Here is a 20,527-nt window from a genome sequence, read left to right on the forward strand (position 1 = left end):
TTGCTAAGTCACATGATTTTGTTTGTCTAAAGTGTCACAAAACATTTTTCAGCTGAATACACATAATTTGCTCTTATCACAACTAGCAGAGGTCCAGAAAACTATAGACTTAGCACACCCTGCAGCACCCATTTGTCTTAGAGAGACAAGTGACCAAATAAAGTTAAAAGCAACAACGAAAAGAGAGGCCCCAGGGAGAAATGGGCACGCACATGTGTTTATAATATGGACAGGAACAGCATAAGGGAAATGAAGAGGAGAATATATCAAACAGATTTGAATGGAATATTCATTCAACCAGAAGACTGTATCACAGAGATCTGTGATTTTCTGAACCCTTTAAAACCCAAACTAATAACTAAAATACATTTAGCTTTAAGGATAAGTGACTCTGAGCATTTAAAGCAGGATTACACAGTCAATCAGAAATTTCAAAAAGATGCTCTGTATGCTCCTAACCTTTTTCTTTAACTCTACGCTGATAGCATTGGCTTCTTTCAGATACACTGCATTTCCCCAGAGTAGGTCCCTCAGTGAAGTGAACTGGTGAAATTTCCATTTCCTGAAAGCCCACTGCGCGAGTTCATACTCATGTCGTGTCCAGGGCACTAGAAGAGCAAAGAAAAAAAATTGAAGACACCGTGGCTTCTTCTCTAAGCCATCACATGAAATAACTTATTATCGCTGATGTTGTCATCAAGTTCTCAACACCTCTTCTGCAGGATTAAAACCAGAAAACAAAAACCTGCATTTTTATTATTCAGTGACAAAAAATGGATTCAATTTTTCTTACCACTGGTATTGGAGATATAATGCTAAGTAAGAGAATTTGGAACGTAGAAAGTAAAACAAATCCCAATCCTATTAGTTTAAATTAGCAATTATTAAAGCCAGATACTAAAACTTTGTAATGAAAGCAAGCATTACAGGACTAATAAAGCTCTATCCATTGTCCAGAAATTGAGTTAGTCAGGCATGTCAGAGTACATAAGAATTCCTACAAAGGAAAAAAAAGTACCTTCAAAAATCAGGACAAAGAAATAAAGGCAATAGCATTATTTTAAGGACACTTTAACCCCGTTAGTACCAAGAAGAGAGACTCCTTCAAGTTCAAGATAACCAAATCAAAGCTTGTAGTTGAAATAATCTAGTTTGTGTATCAGTTGAATTTGAGGATGTATATCTACTGTTGATGTGAAATATTCTGAGTAGGTATTTTATATCCCTATGCTGTGAAAATTACAGATCCACAAGTTATAAAGGCTTTCACAGCTTTCCAGAGCAAATTTTCCATTCCATTTTCTATTGCAAGAGACTATAGCAACTGTTATTTCAGGCTTGTGTCCAAATTAATTTTAGCTTCAAACTCACCTTCTTCCTCCTCTTCTTCCTCCTCTGTTGTTTCAGCTGCCAAGGATCGTGTCTCTACCTGCTTCTGCAAGGCTTGCAGCTTACTCTCATAGTCCTGTGGGGAAAGAGGAGATACTGTGTAGGAGGACAGACAATAGCAAGAACAGTCAAGAGACACACAAAAACCTCAGATGGAGTGACAGACAAAGAACAGAGATACGAGGATACTTCTGTTAACACACAGAGGTCACATACCAACATCTAGTGTTTTAGTATAGCCTGTCCTGGGACAATAGAAAGAGGGTAGACAGAGGCCAACACAGCTAAGGCAGTGTTGTTTTTAAATCATCAGATATCCATACTCATATGTGTCAGATGAAAAGGTTTAGGAATTTTTGTTAAAGACTGGATGAAGTGGACTTTGGGAACCTGCTTATGGGTACACTGGAGGGACGTAGAGAAGGGTATGGAAATAAATTTAATAAGGGGAAAGGTAATTCATCTTCATTTTCTCAAATAGAGGGATTAACAGCACCACTGCTTTAAATTTTGTTGTATCTAAGAGCAATTCAAATTCTAGAAAAAAGATTTATTTTAAAATTATGTTTCTCTTTTTGAGGGGACAGGTATCCTTTCCTCATGTTGTATTTAATAGAACATGAAATACCAACTCCAGGACAAAAAGGCTGAGCTCATTTAAGGAAGAAGTGTGTTTGATCTGAATCTATTCCACACCTTAAGCCAATTTATTGTCTTCAAGTGTGGAATAGAAAGATTCAGGAAGTTCTGCCAAGCCTTGTTCTTTCCATGGAAAGGACTGTATGCCCTGGTTCCCTAGGCATACATATATTTACAAAATACTGGAATATACAGGAATAAGCCCCAGTGAACGATTCAGATTCATCTTGCAGGAAGGGTTTAGATCCTATTTTTCAGATTTTAGCAAAATTGATCAGGGAAATTATTCTGACCTACCCAGGAATCAGAACGGGACAAGGGTAGATCTCAGCACTGGAGGAAGGAAACAATTTGGAGGTGGGAACCATTCCTGGGAGGCAACCATCAGCCTGCCCTGGCACACAGCCAGAGAGATCTGTGCCGAGGCTTCTGCACAACAAGCACCTCAGCACTTCAACACCTTCTGGGACAAAAGCGTTTCCTCCTGTTCAGTTTAATCACACCTTGAAATACATGCTACTATGACCCTTTCATTATTTGCTGGTAAAATGAATGCATCCCAACGTTGTTTTCTTGTTTTGTTGCTGTCCAGTTTGTTTATTTGTTTATTTTTATAACAACTGCTCTTCTCTGCAACTCTTATAAGGTCTTTAGAACAGATACTAAGCTCCTGGTCTCAGAGCCTACCTCACGAATTTATTTTTTAAAAAGATGACGACCTTTTGGCATTTACTGCACACATTAAATTGGCTTCTTACAGGTTTTTCCTACAGTGGCAAGGGTGCAAATATCCAACGTACTTGATATTGCCATAACAGAATCACATCAAATTTAACACCATTTCATACAGAAAGACCTTTAGACAGTACTTAGAGAAGATAAATTGTAAGGGCGTTCCTTTAAGTAATATTTCTAGGAGATGGCATTAAAAAATGGTAGCTGTGCTCTTAGAACAACACATCAGAAGTACAAGATTTCCAATTAGTGAAGATCCTTACGTGCCCCATGGCTTTCAGAAGAGAAAACCACACTATTAAAAATATGTGGCCTTCATGTGAGACCATCATATGAGACCACATTTTAATTTCTCTAATTCCCTCTTGAAATTTTGTTGGGTAAAATGCCCCCTCCTTCTTCATCTGTATCTGCTCCACTGACTCCATGATGGCTACATACAGCACACGAAAGGAAATCCCAGCCCAGCAGCAAGAACCAGACAGAATGGGCATAAATCATTCTTTTGATATTACTCCTGACATTCTTAATTCACCATGAGGCTACTCTGGATTTATGGAATCAGCTTCAGACTTATTTATAGCCCTGAAAATACCCAGGAGTATTCTTAAAAATTCATTAACAAAGGCACTGTTTTTCTTCCCCAACCACCTCTGTAGATAAAACTACTACATCTGAAACCAAGATAAAAGGGGTCAGCTGGGAAGTGACAGAAACAAGCTTCTCTTACTTGCAAGGAAAGGCAAAACAATTTATTTCCCTGCAGCCTGCAGGAGATAATCTGCAGGTGTCATTTTGAGTGACTAGATTATAGAAATGAAGAATGTGTTGGACAACAGCTCCATGGAAGAGCTTTTCAGTTAGCATTTAAGTAGAATCTTGGATCAGATTCTTTCAGAAAAACTGGAAAGCTGCAGAGGGAACGGTCAAAAATCAGGAACATTCCACCATGAAAAACCACATACCCATTACATTCATTTATTCAAAGACAAAGACTTGCTTCTTGTCTTCTGTATTTTCAGACTGGTAAGCCAAACAAATGCAAATAATGCGTAATAAAGTAGACTTTTTTTTTTTAATCTCCACACTAACAAACTATCCATTACTTTTAAAAGTAGAAGAACTCAAGCTTGTTTTCCCATAATGAAAAAATAGGTACCACTTCTCTACGCAGAAAAACAGGACTAAGATTGCCTCCTGGCACTTGATACACTGGCAGTACTTAGCAGTAATTGGCACTGAGCAACTAATGATGGATGAATTTCAGGTTGGTTCACTTACAGAGCACTGACTTGAGGAGTGGTCAGCTCTACTGAGCGGCATTTCCAGATCTGATTAGTGATAATACACATGTAATAGTTAGTACCAATGTAAAGGTACCTCAAATGCTAGAAAACAAACAAAAAATGCATCTAGAAGCAGCTGTCCTGGAGGTCCGTGCCTGAGACTTGCTGGACCCAATGCCCGTGGTTGCACAGCTTCATACTGTGTTTTAATCATCAGCTCCATGAATGCAGTAAAAGGGAACACAAACTTTATCTTGCCCAGGGGCGTGGAAATAGGTAAAGCCATGACAATCACAGTTTTCAGAAAACAGAAAATTTATGCACCCCGACTAGGTCTAATCTCTTTAGACCAAACTGGATCAGCCTTTTCATCAGAACACTGTATCTCAGCATAGATACTTTGGACCCAGGTGATGTCTGCAAGTCCCTCGTGTATTTGAGGCATACAAAACTTTGGTTTCAAATACATACAGAACAGTCACCTCTGTATTTTCTCCAGGATTTAGATAAACACCACCTGTGATGGTGCAATGGTATAGTACTGAAGACAAGTATGACTTGTTACCCCTTGCAGTATGATTTTATCCATTTGTTTTAAATAAACTACATGACAGCAGACAGAAATCTGTTTAAGCTGCTGTTGACACAAGTATACAGCAGAAACAGCAGGGTGGATGTGCTTGCAAGAATCAAACTGAGGAACAATTAGAGAAAACTTAAATTTAACTCCTAGAATAATATTAGCACCTAGAACAATACCGACCCCAGGACAAAAAATAAAATCAGGACAAGCCTGCAATACGGTATATTACTGAGACAAGTCTGACACTTACAAGAGTATTTCATAGTTTATTGAAAGAGCACTTGTTACAATACAAACCAGTTCTGCTTTTCACGAGGCAGATGCTTGCTCTTAAGACAATTCAAAACTTGTATTTTCTTTAACAATAGACAGATCTGAAAATCCCATTTAATTCAAAAGGCAACTCACTGCTTTCTTTACAGTACAAATGGGCACACAGCATAGAATTCTCATTTGGCAGCTCCTGAAGTGGTTCAAAGGGAAGTATCAGAGTCAAATGTCAACATATAAAGGATAAAGGACAAACCTCTAACATATAAAGAATAAAGAACAAACAGTGAGTGTTATTGAAACTATGCTGAACGCACTGATAAAAATAGCATCCTCTAGTTTGACAGATCCCCAAGATTGTGTCAGAAAGGACATTGAAGTCAATCAGAGGAGAGTTAGTGTCATGCATTTCCCCACCCAACCCCCAAATCCACATGTCCCTAGTGTGTCTTAAAGGACATTTAATCAATCATCACTAAGGCACAGGTGGATACAAGCCAGCTGTCAAAGCACACAGCACATCAGCACTTAGCAATGGCAATTAAGCTCACTAAAACAGCACTCCCATCACGGATGCCACATTTCCATTAACCTGAAAGCCTTTTCCACAGTCTTCTATGAAAGCAGCTGTATTAGTGTTCATTAGCCCCATTAATGCAGAATTTGAAGTGAGAGGTGTGCATATTTCCGAATACTGCAAGGAGATCCATGAGTTCTCACACTTTCCCTTTTAAGACAAGGCACTATGCTCTAGTAAAAGTGGCTGATCATTTTAATATTTCTTCCCAAGTTTCATTTCTGTAGCAACCTCCTGAAACCCAGGAAGAAACCTGCTTCCTCTGAGCAGGCTGGACTCTTGACATTGACCCTTCTGTCAATGACTCCTCCTTTTTCAAAGGAATGGTACGTCAAACCATCCAATAAAATGAACGAGGTTATTTTTCTAGTGCTGCACTAGAACAGGGGGGTAACAGACTGATGGCGACCTATTGTTCATCATCACCAACATCCAAACATTTACAGGTATTTTTTTTCAGCACATTCTGCTGAGGTAAATTGGGAAAAAAACTTTTTAGCATTTAGACATCAAATAGAAGGATCTATTTTTAGTCTCCTGTCAGTACATGTACTTGCATGGACTTGAAATCCTGTCGTGATTTTGTGGCAGCCACAATCGTCAACGAATAAATGGGACAAGAGAATCCTGACTTGTTCTCTCACCGCCTACCCCTAACGCCGACTACTACCTCTTTGGCTCAGGTATTCGTACAGAGCTAAGAGGATTTTGCAGAGCTTACATCTGTAAGAGAGCCCAAGCCTTTCTGAGGATATGAAAGAGAACTCATTGCATGTCAAGGGTGAAGTGCAATGCACTCAAAACAGAATTCTCAAAAGAAAGGCACCAGGACAATAGTATTTGCAGCCCAAAATCTCATTTAGCAATTTTGACTCAGGCTAAAGCTATGTATTGCTCATCTGTAAGGCTTCCTTTTTTTTTTTTTTTTTTTTTTTGAAAAAAATCAAGGCATTTCTGACTATGTTTTGTTTCCTTTGTTCACATAGGCCAAACACGAGACAAATGCAAACTGAAAATCCATAGGTGGACAAATGAATTAAACCTGCTGTAAAAAAAAGTCCTAAATGGTAGGATGAGCTGATTCTTCTAGGACAGTCAGACTTTGGATCTCCTATATCAGAGGGCCAGTATTCTATCAGTAAGGCACGTGCAGAGGCTGCAGTGGTGACACTTGATTAAACTATACATAAACAGTGCATGGCTGCCACTTACCATGTGTTGCAACCAGCACCTATACCATGCACAGTTGGGAAAGGGGAAAAAAAGTAGGACAAGAAATAAAAATAAGATGGAAGGTAAGCATGATGCATCTTCTACTTATCTACAGCTATGTTGAAACATGCAGAAGTAACAATTACCAGTAGGGCTTGTATTTTAATCAAAAAAAAAAAAAGCAACCTCAAGTAAATCAAGGATATTTGTGCAAAACAGCACAAGTCACTTAACTGTACAAATGCACTGCAAAGTGGACCAATCTTGCCAAATCTGGTATAGTAGCCAAGTTCGCTTTTAAAGTCTTATTCAAGTTAAACTTAACAGCAAAAGGAAGTTCTCCTCAAAGCTTTAGATTGGCTTATGCTTATGTCCACAGTTTTTTAAAAGTATGCTCAATTTTGTTTTGCACCTTAAAAAACTCAGAAGGAAAGGTCTGTAATCAAAAATGGAACTCTCCAATTGAGACGAAACCCCAAACTTTTAAAAAAATTATTGCTTAATCAGTACTTTCCCTGTAATTTGTTTAAAAGAATCTGAAGTAGATTGCAAGCATTTGTTTTATGGCAGATCACTTGCAAGTATAGACACCTCAGATCAGAATAGATATTAAAAATACTAACTTGCACTTTAAGCGTGGGGAGAAGGAAAATTCATCTTATTTTTTCCTAAATGTGACCTTCTCCTTTATTATTAAAAAAAGTCTGGAAACAGGGGTATAATCCAAGACCAGAAACAATAACATGAGGTATCACATTAAGATAAAACAGTTCAATTATCCTATCTTTACCCCAGCGATTGATAAATCTTCATAATAACAACTACCTCCCAGGCTTACAGCCTGAGAAAGCTGAAAACAAAATAAGAATTAGCTCTTTGAGGCTTCCTCCTGCACCAGAGTATTAAAAAAATCCCAGTTCCTTTCTGCAATCTCCGTATAATAATTAAGAACTATTATACTTAGAGATGCAATCAGAATTAGAAAAAAATTATTTCCAATGTATTGCTTCAAACATATATATATCCTGACATCAAATTCCATTCAGGCAGCTTTAACTGTCACAGCAATTTCATACCAATAATTATGAACTTGAGCAGAAGGACAGAAGGCATTTCCTACTCAGGTCGTAAGATTGTGGCCCAATAGCTCTTCTTCATTTCTCTATACAAAAAGCCACGTTATCTTGTCAGCCAACATTTTGTTTATAGATTATGGAGAATTTGGGTTAAGAGTGGAAAATATCATACTGAAGAGCCAGATCGATTTAAAAACAGATGGTCAGTTTCCTTATTTCTAAAAAAAAAAAAAAAAAAAAAAGGCACAAGAAACATTCAACGCTATAAACTAAATTCCTTTTTTGATTGTCTACATAAAAACACAGGAGGAAGGTAGCACTTGGTAAGTTCCAGACAATATTTTCAACATTAGAAAAATACTCCAAGACACACAAAAAAATTGGTAAATGAGCTAGCAGAGAAGTTCTCCCCTCCACATCCCTCCCTCCAAATCTTCTAGTCTATGACCGAAGTTCTTACAATTTGTCAGTGTTCTTCCAATCGGGGTTGTTACAACTGCACCAAAAGTCACATGCAAACTGAACGGGCTGAAGCGCCGGTACCTTGTGCCGAATTACTCAAGTTCTCCCTGGCCAAACCCAAGACATAAGCAAAGCCAATCCTGGCTGTTTCTTAAGAAGCCAGCATTGCCCCTGCTTCCCTCCTCCCCGAGACTAGCCTCGGCCAACTAATCATACGGTAGTTTCTCTGCCCGTTTTGAGGTTAGGTGCTGAGAACTGGCGCCTCATCCGTGGGGGCGTCACAAACTGGTTATAGTGGTTAAGCCGGTCAGTCTGTTTCGGGTGGGAGTTCGCCGTACTGCCTTCCGCACCGCCGCCGGTGCTGTGATTGCAGTAAGGCTGCCGGTGCTGGTGGATGTGGCGCTTTTGCTGGAAAGTCTGCAGGTCTGGGTTCTGCTGCCCGCTGTACGAGTGCAACGATTCGGACGAGCCCGACGCCTGCCGCCGCAAGGTTTTTTGAGAGCCATTGTTGAGAGAATTGCTTCTCCAACGCAACTGGGGTTGCTGCTGCTGATTGCTAGGCTGGGCCTGAGCGTTTAGCTGCTGCCTGTTAATTTGGATATTATCTTGATTCCTCTGGGGGCCATAAAGATTCCACAGCTGCTGAGGGTCCTTAGGGGCAGCTCTACTTTCTTTTTCTTTGCTTTCATCTTTGCTTTTATCATCATCTTTTGGAATTCTAACCTCAATAACTTCGTCTTCTGTGATAATTATATGAGTGCCTGGACTCCAGGAGTTTCTATGCTTGGGGTTGCTTTTGAAAGGAAACCGGGGCTTGCGATTCTCAGGCGGGATAAATCGGTGAGGCATATTTTGTCGGCGAAGCTGTTTTGCTATTTCCTGCTGCTGCAGATTTTTAAATCGAATCTGTTCTTGCCTCATCCAACGTAATCTCCCACGTCTGAAAGCTGGATCACCCGCCATTAACTGAGAAACACGCTCCTCTTTAGCAAGATCATCGTTCTCACTTCTTTTTAATTCGCCTGTGGGCTTCTTATCCACATCTGCTACACTGTCAGAGTTTGGAGACTTATCATTAGCTGTGGTTGACTGAGCTTTCTCTGAAGACCCTATCAGAGGCAAAACCTTCTCCATTTTTAGCATCTTATTTCTAAGAACCCTGATCTCTTCATCCTTCATGTTGTTCTGCTTCTTCACTTCTTGCAAGATATCTTCTAATTTGTCTATATGCACCTTCAGGTCATCCACATCAGTTATTCCTTTACCATTGCCCATAACATCTTCAATTTTCTCATCGCCAACTCCTACCGTATCCCAGACATCGCGGGCAACAGCTCGCCACGATTCCCGCTCATTCGGATCTTTTTTCCCATACATGGCACAAAGCTCCTTCATTTTAACAATGGCCAGAGCCTCAATCTCCTGTCTAGTGTGCCTGAAGTCATTGAGTGCTACCTCATAGCATATCTCTTTCACAGCCTGGATCTTTAAGTCTGAGATGGTAACCCACTTGGAGTCTTTGCTAAGGCGTCGGCGTTGGGGTATCTGGTACATTTTAATAGGCTCTCGTTTCTTCCCACTGCTGGGGAGGCCACACTTTTTTACAATGGTTTGGAGCTTGCTGGGGGGCAGCTTCTCTCTCAGGGAAGTGATCAGTCTCCAACTCTCCTCACACGATCTCTTGTCCGAATCATCCCCACTATCAGAGTCTGCATCCTTTGGAAAAACAAAAATCAAGAAGTGGCCCCAAAATAACCAAAATTAAAATTGTAAGAAAATGGAAAAGCTAAACAAGAAGTAGCAGGCAAAGAAAACTAAATCAAAAATCAAAACAGAACAAGTGAAGTCCCTGAAGACTGAGTGATAAGACATTAACGTGTATCTTCGAGAATCATGGACTGTCAAAACTGGCTCTCTTCACTAAATTAAGATTAATATTACTTAGAAGCCTCGTCATCTTGAAATATCAGATAATCTAAACTCTTCCCTCCCAATCCCTTCCAAAAATCTTTATACTGATCAAGAAAAACAAAGTTCCTGAATAAAAAATAAAAACAAATATCAAGTGTCAACTGCACTTCACACATGCTACAAAGACATGCAAATCCCCGCCACACACATTTGCCTTGGTTACTGCTGTTGCTTCTTTCAGCAAATCCTCCCCAGGTAGGTGAACAAAACAGCCATCATAGAAGATGTCATGAGCAGCCAGAGTAAGTCAGGTTAACACTGGTTAGTAACGTTGCACATGGTTGCAGGGATGCTCAAGTTTAGAATCCGCTTCACTACAACAGCAGCCAGAGAAGTGTTAGACGATAAGAAAATATGAAACAGAAGCAGCCGAAAGGTTTCAATGTTAAAAGGACTGTAAGTGCCACTATGACAGGTGAAGACAGTGGTTCATACTCCAAGACTTGCTACAGGCTAAAAGGATATCCAGAATCAGAGTTTCAGAGGTGTGGTTTTTTGTTTATTTTTTGTTTGTTTTGCTTTTTTTTTTTCCATTTGTCACCTTGTTGTTTAGTTTAAAAAAGCAAAAACATTAACAGTCTTCACTGTCCGAAGAACGAGTTTCAGAAGAATGTAGTAGTGACTTTTTTTTAATTGTTTAATTTGAATTCTCAATTTGATATCCTTGATTTGTCCTCTTCTCAAACCCTAGAGCTTCCACATGCTAAGAGTTACGCTTGTTTGTTTTGCTTCTTCATTACAAGTTTTCCATCTTTTGCTAAATCATTTGTAATGAGCAGTGCTTCGGGTTTTCATATGCCGGGAATATTTACTCAGGTATACTGCCACCAAAAGTTAAGCGTATCCATTATTGCTTACTGCAACCAGGAGTTAAAGTCAAACTACCTTTTTTTGTTTTGTTAAAGGATTACTAATTTAAGACCTCTCCAACAAATAAAGAAAGTCCTATGTATTAGTGTGATCCACTAGATCCACATCATCCTCAATAAAACACAGCAGTCAGTCTCTAGCAAACCTCTAATGTCCATATTTTTCACATGGAGAATTATAACACATTAGAAGTCAGGAACAGTAACAGCCAGTTACTCTACAACCAAAGGAAACTGAGGTAGTTTACTCTGCACCACAAGTTTCTAGACTTAAGACTTCGGGTAGAGGACCACGAAGAATGGGGAATACAACATAATTTGTCTTAGAAATGACGAAAGGGAGTAACAAAAATATTGTTCTACCCTATGGTCAACAAGCTCTATAGCCTAAGAATCAAGTTATGTGAGCTTCTTGTGACCTTATGTATCTTCAGTATTCAAGAATAGCACTAGAGAATCAACTTGTACTAGTTCAGGCCAAAACATGAACAAAACGCCAGATTAGAAACAGAACCAACTCCTCACGAATTTACAGGCAACAAACTTTGCAGCCTAAGGAAAGAGCATCTAACAAACTGCACGTTGCAGTGGAAATAAAAGATGCCCTGGAGGAAAATACTTCACAAACTACACATTCAAGTCTACATCCAGAAAGGCAAAACAAACTACTCAGACATTAAGGCATAAATTCCACAGGATTATTCTTACAGATTACAAGAACTACCATATTACTACTTATGGGTAAAGGATGTCTTGCTTATAAAAAGCTGACTAAGTGACACTAGGTAGTCATTGTCCTGCATGTACTCAAGAGATTAACCAACCCAATGAACCCGCATTCTAACACTAAGGGGTCACTGCAAGGGCATAACAACCAAGAAAACCTGGAAGATAATTTGAGCTCTATTAAACACCTTTTCACATTCAATTTGAAAAACGGAGAATGATTATTTCTACTTCCAAATAATGCCAGCAAGGCAAATAGAAACTAGTTGTAAATTTTGGAAAAAGAGTTCTCACTTTTTTGTATAGCACATCTAACTACAAAGAAATGCCCAAATTGGTTGGCATCTCAGCATGAAACCAAAACATTTTGGAAAACACTATCTTATATCCAAGATCATAATCCCATTTAGAACAAGAAGAATATTTATATTTCAACATCAATCTTATATAGCAGCAAGATACAGAACCTGACAGTGTAGCTGGATATTGTGGCAACATAAATACTTTTAAAGTACACAAGCTGGAATGCATTCCCAGATTTCCCAATCACTATTCGAGAGCTAAAGAAGGCATTCATCCTGTCCATTCCAGACTGCATAGTGACACAGAAGTGACAAGATGTGTCAAGCAGTTGTGCTGTATTCTCATTAAGCAGCATAAAAAGCAGTATCCTGCTGAACTGACCAGTGACCTCATTTCCTATGATCCTTACAACTAGGAAAGCTGTCCTTCAGAAATTACATTGGTAATGCATGCAGGATAGTCTTCCACCTTTGCCCACTAAGTAATCAAAATGATCAGCAAAAAAAAAAAGCTTTAAGAAAGTAGCAACTATACTACAGTATTAGATGAACCTATTTAAATAAATCTTCCCCCAATCATAAGTACAGGGAGAAAATTTTCCTTTCACAACACTTGCATCAACACAGCCTTATTTGAAGTGGATCCCCAGGCAGCCAATTCTCTCGTTTAATTCATACAGCAGCTTCGCACACGCCTGTCACCAAAATTTAAGGGATGGAATTGCATCTCTTTTGACACACAGCCAAACCTTGATGCTATTTTTCTTTTCATGTGGAATTGTTTTTTGCAATACTGCTTTCAGCTCCACAAATTTAAAAAATGAAATTGAAGTAACATTATATGAGTTGCATCTTAAACTCCTTTCTGAACTAAGTTTTGCTTTGACTCAAAGCCTGCAGCAACTCCTCTCCACCCAAGAGTACTCCCTAGTTAGAGATGCAGAAGGCTTTAAGTGCACTGTACAATATAAATTAAAAAAAAAAATGATGTAGTTTCTAGCTATGGAAGCCAGAGTACTCTGCTCCAATATGCTTTTGGGAAAAGGCTAACAGTGGTTTAAACCTCTGGGCTTGGTCATGTTTTTAAAATTCACAGGATGCTTGGAGATTGCATGCATTTCTATTTGTAATGAACTTCAGAAGACATTTGTTGTGAAAAGATTGAAGTCTTAAACAGGAAATCTGATAAATTAAGTCTGATTATAAGAAGAAATAGGTGAAATGGCGAAATTCCCATTGTTCTGAATGAGTTAACGTTCCCTTTGCACACTTATTCCCTACTCATAACCCCACCATCAGCACGTGTAGCATTAAGAACCTTACAAGGAACTCCATGCAGGGGAAGGGAGAAGGGTTAAAACATGCACAATGCAGCAACATTTTCAGACATCATTCAGAAAAAATAAACCTAGCATATCATTGTTCTACGAGTCTCTTTGGCAGCACAAAATTAGTACCTTCTGGTGATCCAAGATCAAAATCAAGGCAAACATCCCAAAAGTAGCTGATTAGACTATTGAAAATGAACTTCAAAAAACATGAGAGCATAGAAATGCTCTTCTTTAAGGTTACATTGCAAGAAATCTGACCCATCCCAACAAGAACTGATTAAAGCCTCTTCGGTGTCAATTACATTCCCAATTTAACACGAAGGAGCTCACTCACACTGATTGTAGTCCATTGTAGGCACAAAGTATTTAAAAGCAAAGGGATAACTGCATTGTGCAGACAACCCAAGCAGGTTTCCTAAACTCTCAGATAAGCAAGGACAGGAATTACTGTTGGCCAAAGGTATAGTTAATGTGAAGTAAGGACACATACCAGCCTTTGCTGCTCCAACAAGAGATCTGCTTCCTCTTTTTCCTTCTTATACAAAATCTCCATTTCTTGTAATCTGCAGACAGACAGAAGAACAGAAATAGCCAGATATCATTAGTTTCATGTTGGTGTTGATGTAAGCAGAAAATCCACTAAATTACAATAACAAGAGTAAAAGTCGTTCCATTTAAAAAGAAATACTTGGTATAAAGTTACTATTTGTTTAACTCCTTTAACCTAAAAAATTAAAGTACAGTTTACTCAGATCCATCAGTTCTGTGCATACTATCAATTCAGTGCATTTAATTTGTTACATAAGAGACGTCTATTGTGGTACTAAATAAGTGAAACTACCTAAAATTTATAGTGCAGTCCTTCACCAAAATCTGGTCTAGGGAATTAATGCCAGGTGCTTAACTTTTTTTCTTTTTTTTTTTTTTTTAAAGGAGCTACAGCACTGAAGTAAAATTGAGGAAGTTTTCTGAACGTTCACTAGAGGTAGCGGTGACATTAACTGTCTGAACGAGCACTGGAATATGTTGGAAGAAGGGTAGTTGAACTCTGTTTGTTTTTGGAAGCTTCATTTAAAAGTCTTCCATATATACAACAGACATTAGCTTTAGGTTTTGCACTGACACAACTCATAGCCTACAGCTGTATCGTTCTTGTTGCAAGAAGAAACTCTTCTTTCCATTACCTTTTCTCCATCTCCTGCTTCATGTCAATGCCTTGCTTCTCCAGAAGCTCCCTCTGAGCAAAAGTCCAGTCAACTGGCTCAGAGGGAGTCTCAGCTGATGGTGTTTTCTCTCTTTCTGCTCGTGCTTGCTCTGGATGGTTGAATCGGAAGACATGGTTCTTACCCATGATGATACGATTTCCTAAAAACAGCAACACAAGTTAATTCTTTCAGGATTCCAAGGCAATTAAAAATATCACTCAATGATTCATCCCACTTATTCTCGTGTGGCAGCGGAAAAGATTGCTCAATGAGGATTTTACAATACATTCAAATTAGTAGGTGACAAGGAAGAAAAGAATGTCTGGTTTGTACAGGAAAAAAATACTGGTGATAAGAAGCACTGCTCACAGAGGATGGCATCGTCCTCAAGAGATCCAATCAAACATTCTGGAAAAATTTATCAAAAATTAAAGGATGGACTTGGAAACTGACTAACTGTTGCAGCAAATAAAGCATTCACTAAGTCCCATTCCTCTCCTTTACCAACAGTGCCAAAGCATGGGCAAAGACCAATTTAGCAGAAATTTCAGCTTGGAAAAAGTCTAACTTCAAAGAATGGAATGCATGGAGCTTACTTTTCTTTAAAATGTGGTTTATATGCATTGATTTAATTTGTACCCTCATCAGTAATACTTATAGAAGGATTTTGGTTTCTTTTAACTAATGTGGGAAGAGCTGAAGAAATGTAATATCAAATCTTTAAGCTAAATCCTAGAGATATCAAATGTCCAAAGAGCCCGAGACGTGCTTGATGGAAGACAGTGGAATTCCTCTGCTCTCCCAGGGAACATATTAATGTAGTTAAAAAAAAAATATATTCCAGTAAGTAGATCCCCAGAGTAACCAAAATTGCCCTTATGAATATGTTACTACAACACAGGCATTTCAAGATGTCAAGGCCATATCTAAATTCTCCTGGTAACTCAATTGTCTAGATGCAGAAAGCAAATATCTACTTTTTTTTTTTTTCTTTTTTAAATAAAGTAATTACTAAAGGATAGAGTCATGGTTTTCAGTATGAGCCATATGCTGTCAGAACAACAAAACACTTGCCCTTCATTGTTCAGGCTTGTACTGAAGTCAGTATGCTTGATTCCATGCAAATACTGACTTATAACTTGGTGCAAATAACTGAGGTGGTTTTGTTTGTTTGTTTTAAATGAGAGGAAGAAGAGGAAGGACACAGAAAGCATCGTGTCTTGAAATAGATGGGTTAAAAAGCATAATTTAGAGCAGTCACTCCCTCCCCTCTAATTCTTTCCCCACACGCCTTTCTAAAGGAATGTAGGGGACTGAGTGGGAAACCCAATGAGAGAAAAGAGAAGCTGTTGTACTCCTGCAGAGGGTCATATCTTAGCTTTGCCAGGAAGCTGGGAATTTTCCATCAGCAGCTGGCAGTCTGTCTGCTCTGTCTCACTGAGACTGCCAAGGGCAATAGGCTTGGGCAAGAATGTACTAGAATAATATCAGGGTAAGCAGAAGGACAAGCAGGATGCTGTGTGGCAGTGAATATTTAAGTACACTTACAGCTAATGCAGCAAAGAATGAAAAAAAACCTGCTGATAACAGAAAAATGCTACCAACTTGTTCAAAAGCTTCATTCCAAGAAGGTAATACTCCTGCCCTTTAACAGCACCCAGCACTTTCAAACAATGATGCAAATGTCACAAATGAACAATTCTTAGACAAAGTCTGAAAAAAAAAAAACATCTGTTCTAACATTTCTTACCTGAGCGCAACTGCACAGGCTGCACAACCCTCTTGCCATTAACATAGGTTTCTGATCGTTCGCAAGGCTCCAGAGTAACAATAACTACAAAGAGAACAACAACAAATGAGACTTTAGAGAGCACTTTGTAGAAACAGCTAAGTGTGCAGACCCTCATTTTCTGGCTGTCTTCCTACTAACACCAAAACAAAATAAAAGTGAATCACTTCTTCATGCTACACTGGTTAATAAAACCCCCCAAGAGAATCAACACTACTGGCATCTTAATTTTGCAGGTGGCAATTATTACTAGTTATTTTCTATTTTTTCTATATTTCCAACACTTTACTAGGAGAAGTATTTTTTTTTACCTTCACCATTGTTGTTCCTCTCGCTCCGGAAAATACAGTGTTCTTCTTTGATATGAGCCCCACTCAATACAATATCCTGCCTTCGCTCAGCATCAGCTTGGCCAACCCTGAGTCCAATAAAAAACATTTAAAGAGCAAGTCAGTCACTTTCTACAACTCTGTAAGACAATATGGCTATCCTTCAAGTGAAAGGTTTGTGGTGCTTAACTCTGGGTTGTACAGGACATAACAGATTTACTGGAAATTGGAGGAAAATAGCTTGAGAAAAGGAATAAGTTCTCTCTCTGAAAACATAGAAGAGAGAATTGAAACATTAAAGACCTCTGAATTTGAGGTATTTCCTTTCCTGTGTAGTCCCCCTCTCACTACAAAGGGAAGCGGAGGAGAACAAAGGGACGGGAACTTCCAGTGGTCCATTTCATCCAGAATTATCCCTTCCAATAATTACCATCTGCACTTCAACAAAAAGCAAAAATGGCTCAGTAGGCTCTTGCTGAATAATTTGATGCCACAAGCAGTTTCACATAGTGTTCAGACAACAAGAAGAGGCTGGCTGTATCCCAGAAGCATGAAGATTCATGCCCATTCCAAACTGAAATATTTGAGCAATTATAGATATTTGGTATCCATAAAAATGGACAACTTAATTTTTCAATCCTAATGTTTATGAACTTGTTGCTCTGCTGATCACTCTACATATTTCTACTGCCAATTGGTTAGACTCAAAATTTAACATGATTTCTTAAGCCCTAAGCTATTGTCATCATTCTGTGGTGAATTCTCTACAAGTTTGATACTTTTTTCACTAGATCCAATGCAAGTTGGAGTAGTACAACAGCACCTGTCTGCGTACTGTCCTCCATTTGTACCCCAGAAAAATAGAAACCAAGCAGCCAAACACTGCTTAATGCACCAGAGTTAAGCAAACCAGCCTCCCTTCTCCCAAGTATCTTGGCAAGTTTTAGAATATAGTCTGCTTTAAGTTCCAATTTTGGCAATTAAATTTAGTCTCATGTATGTGAATTCAGAATTACATTAATTGGGCATTTACACTGTCAGCCAAGAACACCATGTGACTGGCTATAGAAGAGTATTACAAAGACGAGAAGGCATTACATCCAAGAAGACAGCAGAAGAGGCATGGATAACAGTTTGTTTATATGAAGTCAAAGCTCAGCCCTATGCCATTTCCTTTTATTAGACACTGTGGTTTTCAATCCTCAGCTCATCAAAACTGCATTTCCAGTGTTTCATTTCTTCTGTTTCCCTATATTTCAAAAGGGATATTCTGCTTTCTTGTATTGCCCAGTGCAGTAATCAACATCTTATAAAGCAGAGCGACTGCAAAAATTACTTCTAAAGCACAAAGTAAACTATAGAGGGAAATGAATTTCTGTACTTTTGCACCTACAGCAAATCTCATGCTTTATTTATAACTGGAAGTTGAGTAACTCAAGGAATACTTATTATTTAAGCTCAAGGTGTCTCCGGCATAGGAACTTAAGCAAGCAAAGAACCAGACGTCAGCATATTAGTACCAACCCTCACCTAGTAATACCATCTTTGATGTAGTAGAGCAGACATTCAGACATGAGTGGATCTTCATTAAGGTTTACAAGATGAGGAGTCTGAAACAAAAAAAGAGAAGATAATTAAGAACTGAGGACCTACTTTTATGCTTCCTCCCACAGCTGTGGAGAGTGCAGATTAATCCAGTTTTGCTATGTATATCCAGGTTATTCCATAATCCATCTTTTTACAAATAACCTCCTGCAGTACTGAAGAGCATCACAAAGTTAACAGCAGATTAGTTGATACAGCTCAGATTAGTTGATATTTCAGACAATAAAGCAAAGAGGGGAAATAGTTACAGCTTCAATTTTTTAAAAAATGATTCCTTAGAAAGTCTCTGTAAACTTTGATATGGGATGGCCAACACAAGAAAAGGGTGCTTAATTACAATTTTGAAACTGATGTGGAATCAACTTTGGCTTTCCTTGGGAACTGTTTTTTCAGGAGTTGGTTTGGCAAAGTGTCCATTAAAGTCAAAGGAAAATCTAGAACTACCATCATTTTCTGATACAAACAACTAAAAAGCTCTTCATCTAAAGTGTTTCTAAATTTAAGTTCACTACAGTTACTAAACCAACCTTCTTTGGTGAAAAAACCCCATTGGAATCAGCAAACAAGTCACATGGCCTTGGTGTGAAAATCTAGCCAGTGAGATAGCAGTAAGCACAAGCACAAAAGAAAAGCAAAAGTGGTTAAACAATGCAAGATGATGATAAAAGTGTTAATAAGCCTCCCTTCATTCTGTTACTCTCAGAACAACTAAACAAAAGGAAATAAGTTTGGTTAAGATTCATTTAAAGCACATTGTCCTTCAACTCATTCTAGCTGCAAAAAAGTTGACTTAATAGAAATGTTAATAGCACTTAGTTTATGGAAGCTCAAAAATTACTGTCTGTTCACAATGAAACTTCCCTTTGAATGAAGAAGTCCAATTGTCTATGGCCCAATGGAAGACTAACTAGAGAGACAGAAAGGAGGGGTAAAAAGATGTTTTTCAACCCCTAAAATTCGAGAGGGCTCCCAGAACTGTAGCCAAAGGTATGCCATGCTATCAACCCTGTTCACACCATTAAAATAGACATTCAGAGGTGTATGAACTTCTTGAATCACGAGAAAACTTGAGAAACCAAATCCCAGACATACTCAACTGCTATATCAACACTATGACTGTACTACTTGACACTCTGAAATTCAAGCTGTACCCTATACAGATATGTGAGATCACTTTATACACTATGCTCTAAGTCTGAATGTGTCTGTCACAGGCAACAGAAGGCTTTGTAAAAAAAAAAAAAGTTCAACCATTTGAAACATGATGCTGGCTAAACCTGCTCTTCACTCCTGAGATCTGCTATTACCCAAGGACAACGGTCTTCAACATTCTCCTGTACAGCATTCCTCAAGCACGAACTCAAAAATTTTCCCTGCTCTCTTCTTTGATGAGAACATAATTAAATTTCCACAATCCATTTCAAGTAGTTTCCTGTCATCAAAAGCACAACGAGTAGATTCAATAATGGTTGCACAATGTAATACCTTTTAATTTGCGAAGTGTGCAAAATTTACCTTAGAGAGTTCAATTTATAGCACAGCTGGTAAAACCACAGTGCTGTCCTAGTAGCATATGATTATATTTATACTGGTACCTCAGAAGTGTTAAATCTTTATTAACAACTTCAAAATTTTCCATCTCCCACTATTTCACAACAGCAGCCACAATTACTAAGAGGAGAACTAATGAGATCTGCAAGGACAGCAAGGAACAGAAGCAGCAAGGACTAGGTCAGAAGTTTTACTTCTAATAAATCCTATGTGGGTAAAAATAAACACTATCTATTACCAAAGCAACTACTTCACTCAGATGGCATTTATACACAAACCTGATCAGCTGAAAATGCATCAAAAGAGTCATCAAAAAGAGTTGATGGCCTCTGAGGGAAAATCTAAAAGGAGATTAGGATCCATAACATAACAGAGGGAAATGTAAAGAACACTCAACGATTTAGCACCTTTACAAACCTTAGACACTTCTAGACTAGATACCAAAAGCTAACCAGAGCTCTACGTGCTCCAGACATAACACACTAGCACTCCTTTACCATAAAGATAAAACATTTTAACCAACTCTGCTGTCCTATGCCTGCAGATAGGGCCCCATTCACCCTCTGATCAAATTTATTAGACTTGCATAAGCACTGTTCGCACTAAAATATTAACCTATA

General features: G+C 38.5%; 1 protein-coding gene across 12 annotated transcripts in view; it reads right to left on the reverse strand.

The window, feature by feature from the left end:
• The window catches only part of KIF1B (kinesin family member 1B), a 95,556-nt gene that overhangs the window by 32,764 nt on the left and 42,265 nt on the right, over positions 1-20,527 (reverse strand). For 11 of the 12 annotated variants that reach the window (XM_068658845.1, XM_068658844.1, XM_068658848.1 and 8 more), the window contains 7 exons: positions 18,282-18,361; positions 16,734-16,840; positions 16,384-16,467; positions 14,613-14,793; positions 13,919-13,991; positions 1,372-1,465; positions 460-608 (listed from right to left, as the gene is read on the reverse strand). In XM_068658845.1, coding sequence (XP_068514946.1) covers positions 460-608; positions 1,372-1,465; positions 13,919-13,991; positions 14,613-14,793; positions 16,384-16,467; positions 16,734-16,840; positions 18,282-18,361 — 768 coding nt within the window. Of the gene's footprint in view, positions 1-459; positions 609-1,371; positions 1,466-4,878; positions 9,946-13,918; positions 13,992-14,612; positions 14,794-16,383; positions 16,468-16,733; positions 16,841-18,281; positions 18,362-20,527 lie in introns of those variants that run through there. The other variant, XM_068658855.1, reaches the window with a different exon arrangement.

This window comes from Anas acuta, chromosome 22 (genome assembly GCF_963932015.1).
Source record: "Anas acuta chromosome 22, bAnaAcu1.1, whole genome shotgun sequence".
Taxonomy (NCBI): Eukaryota; Metazoa; Chordata; class Aves; order Anseriformes; family Anatidae; genus Anas; species Anas acuta.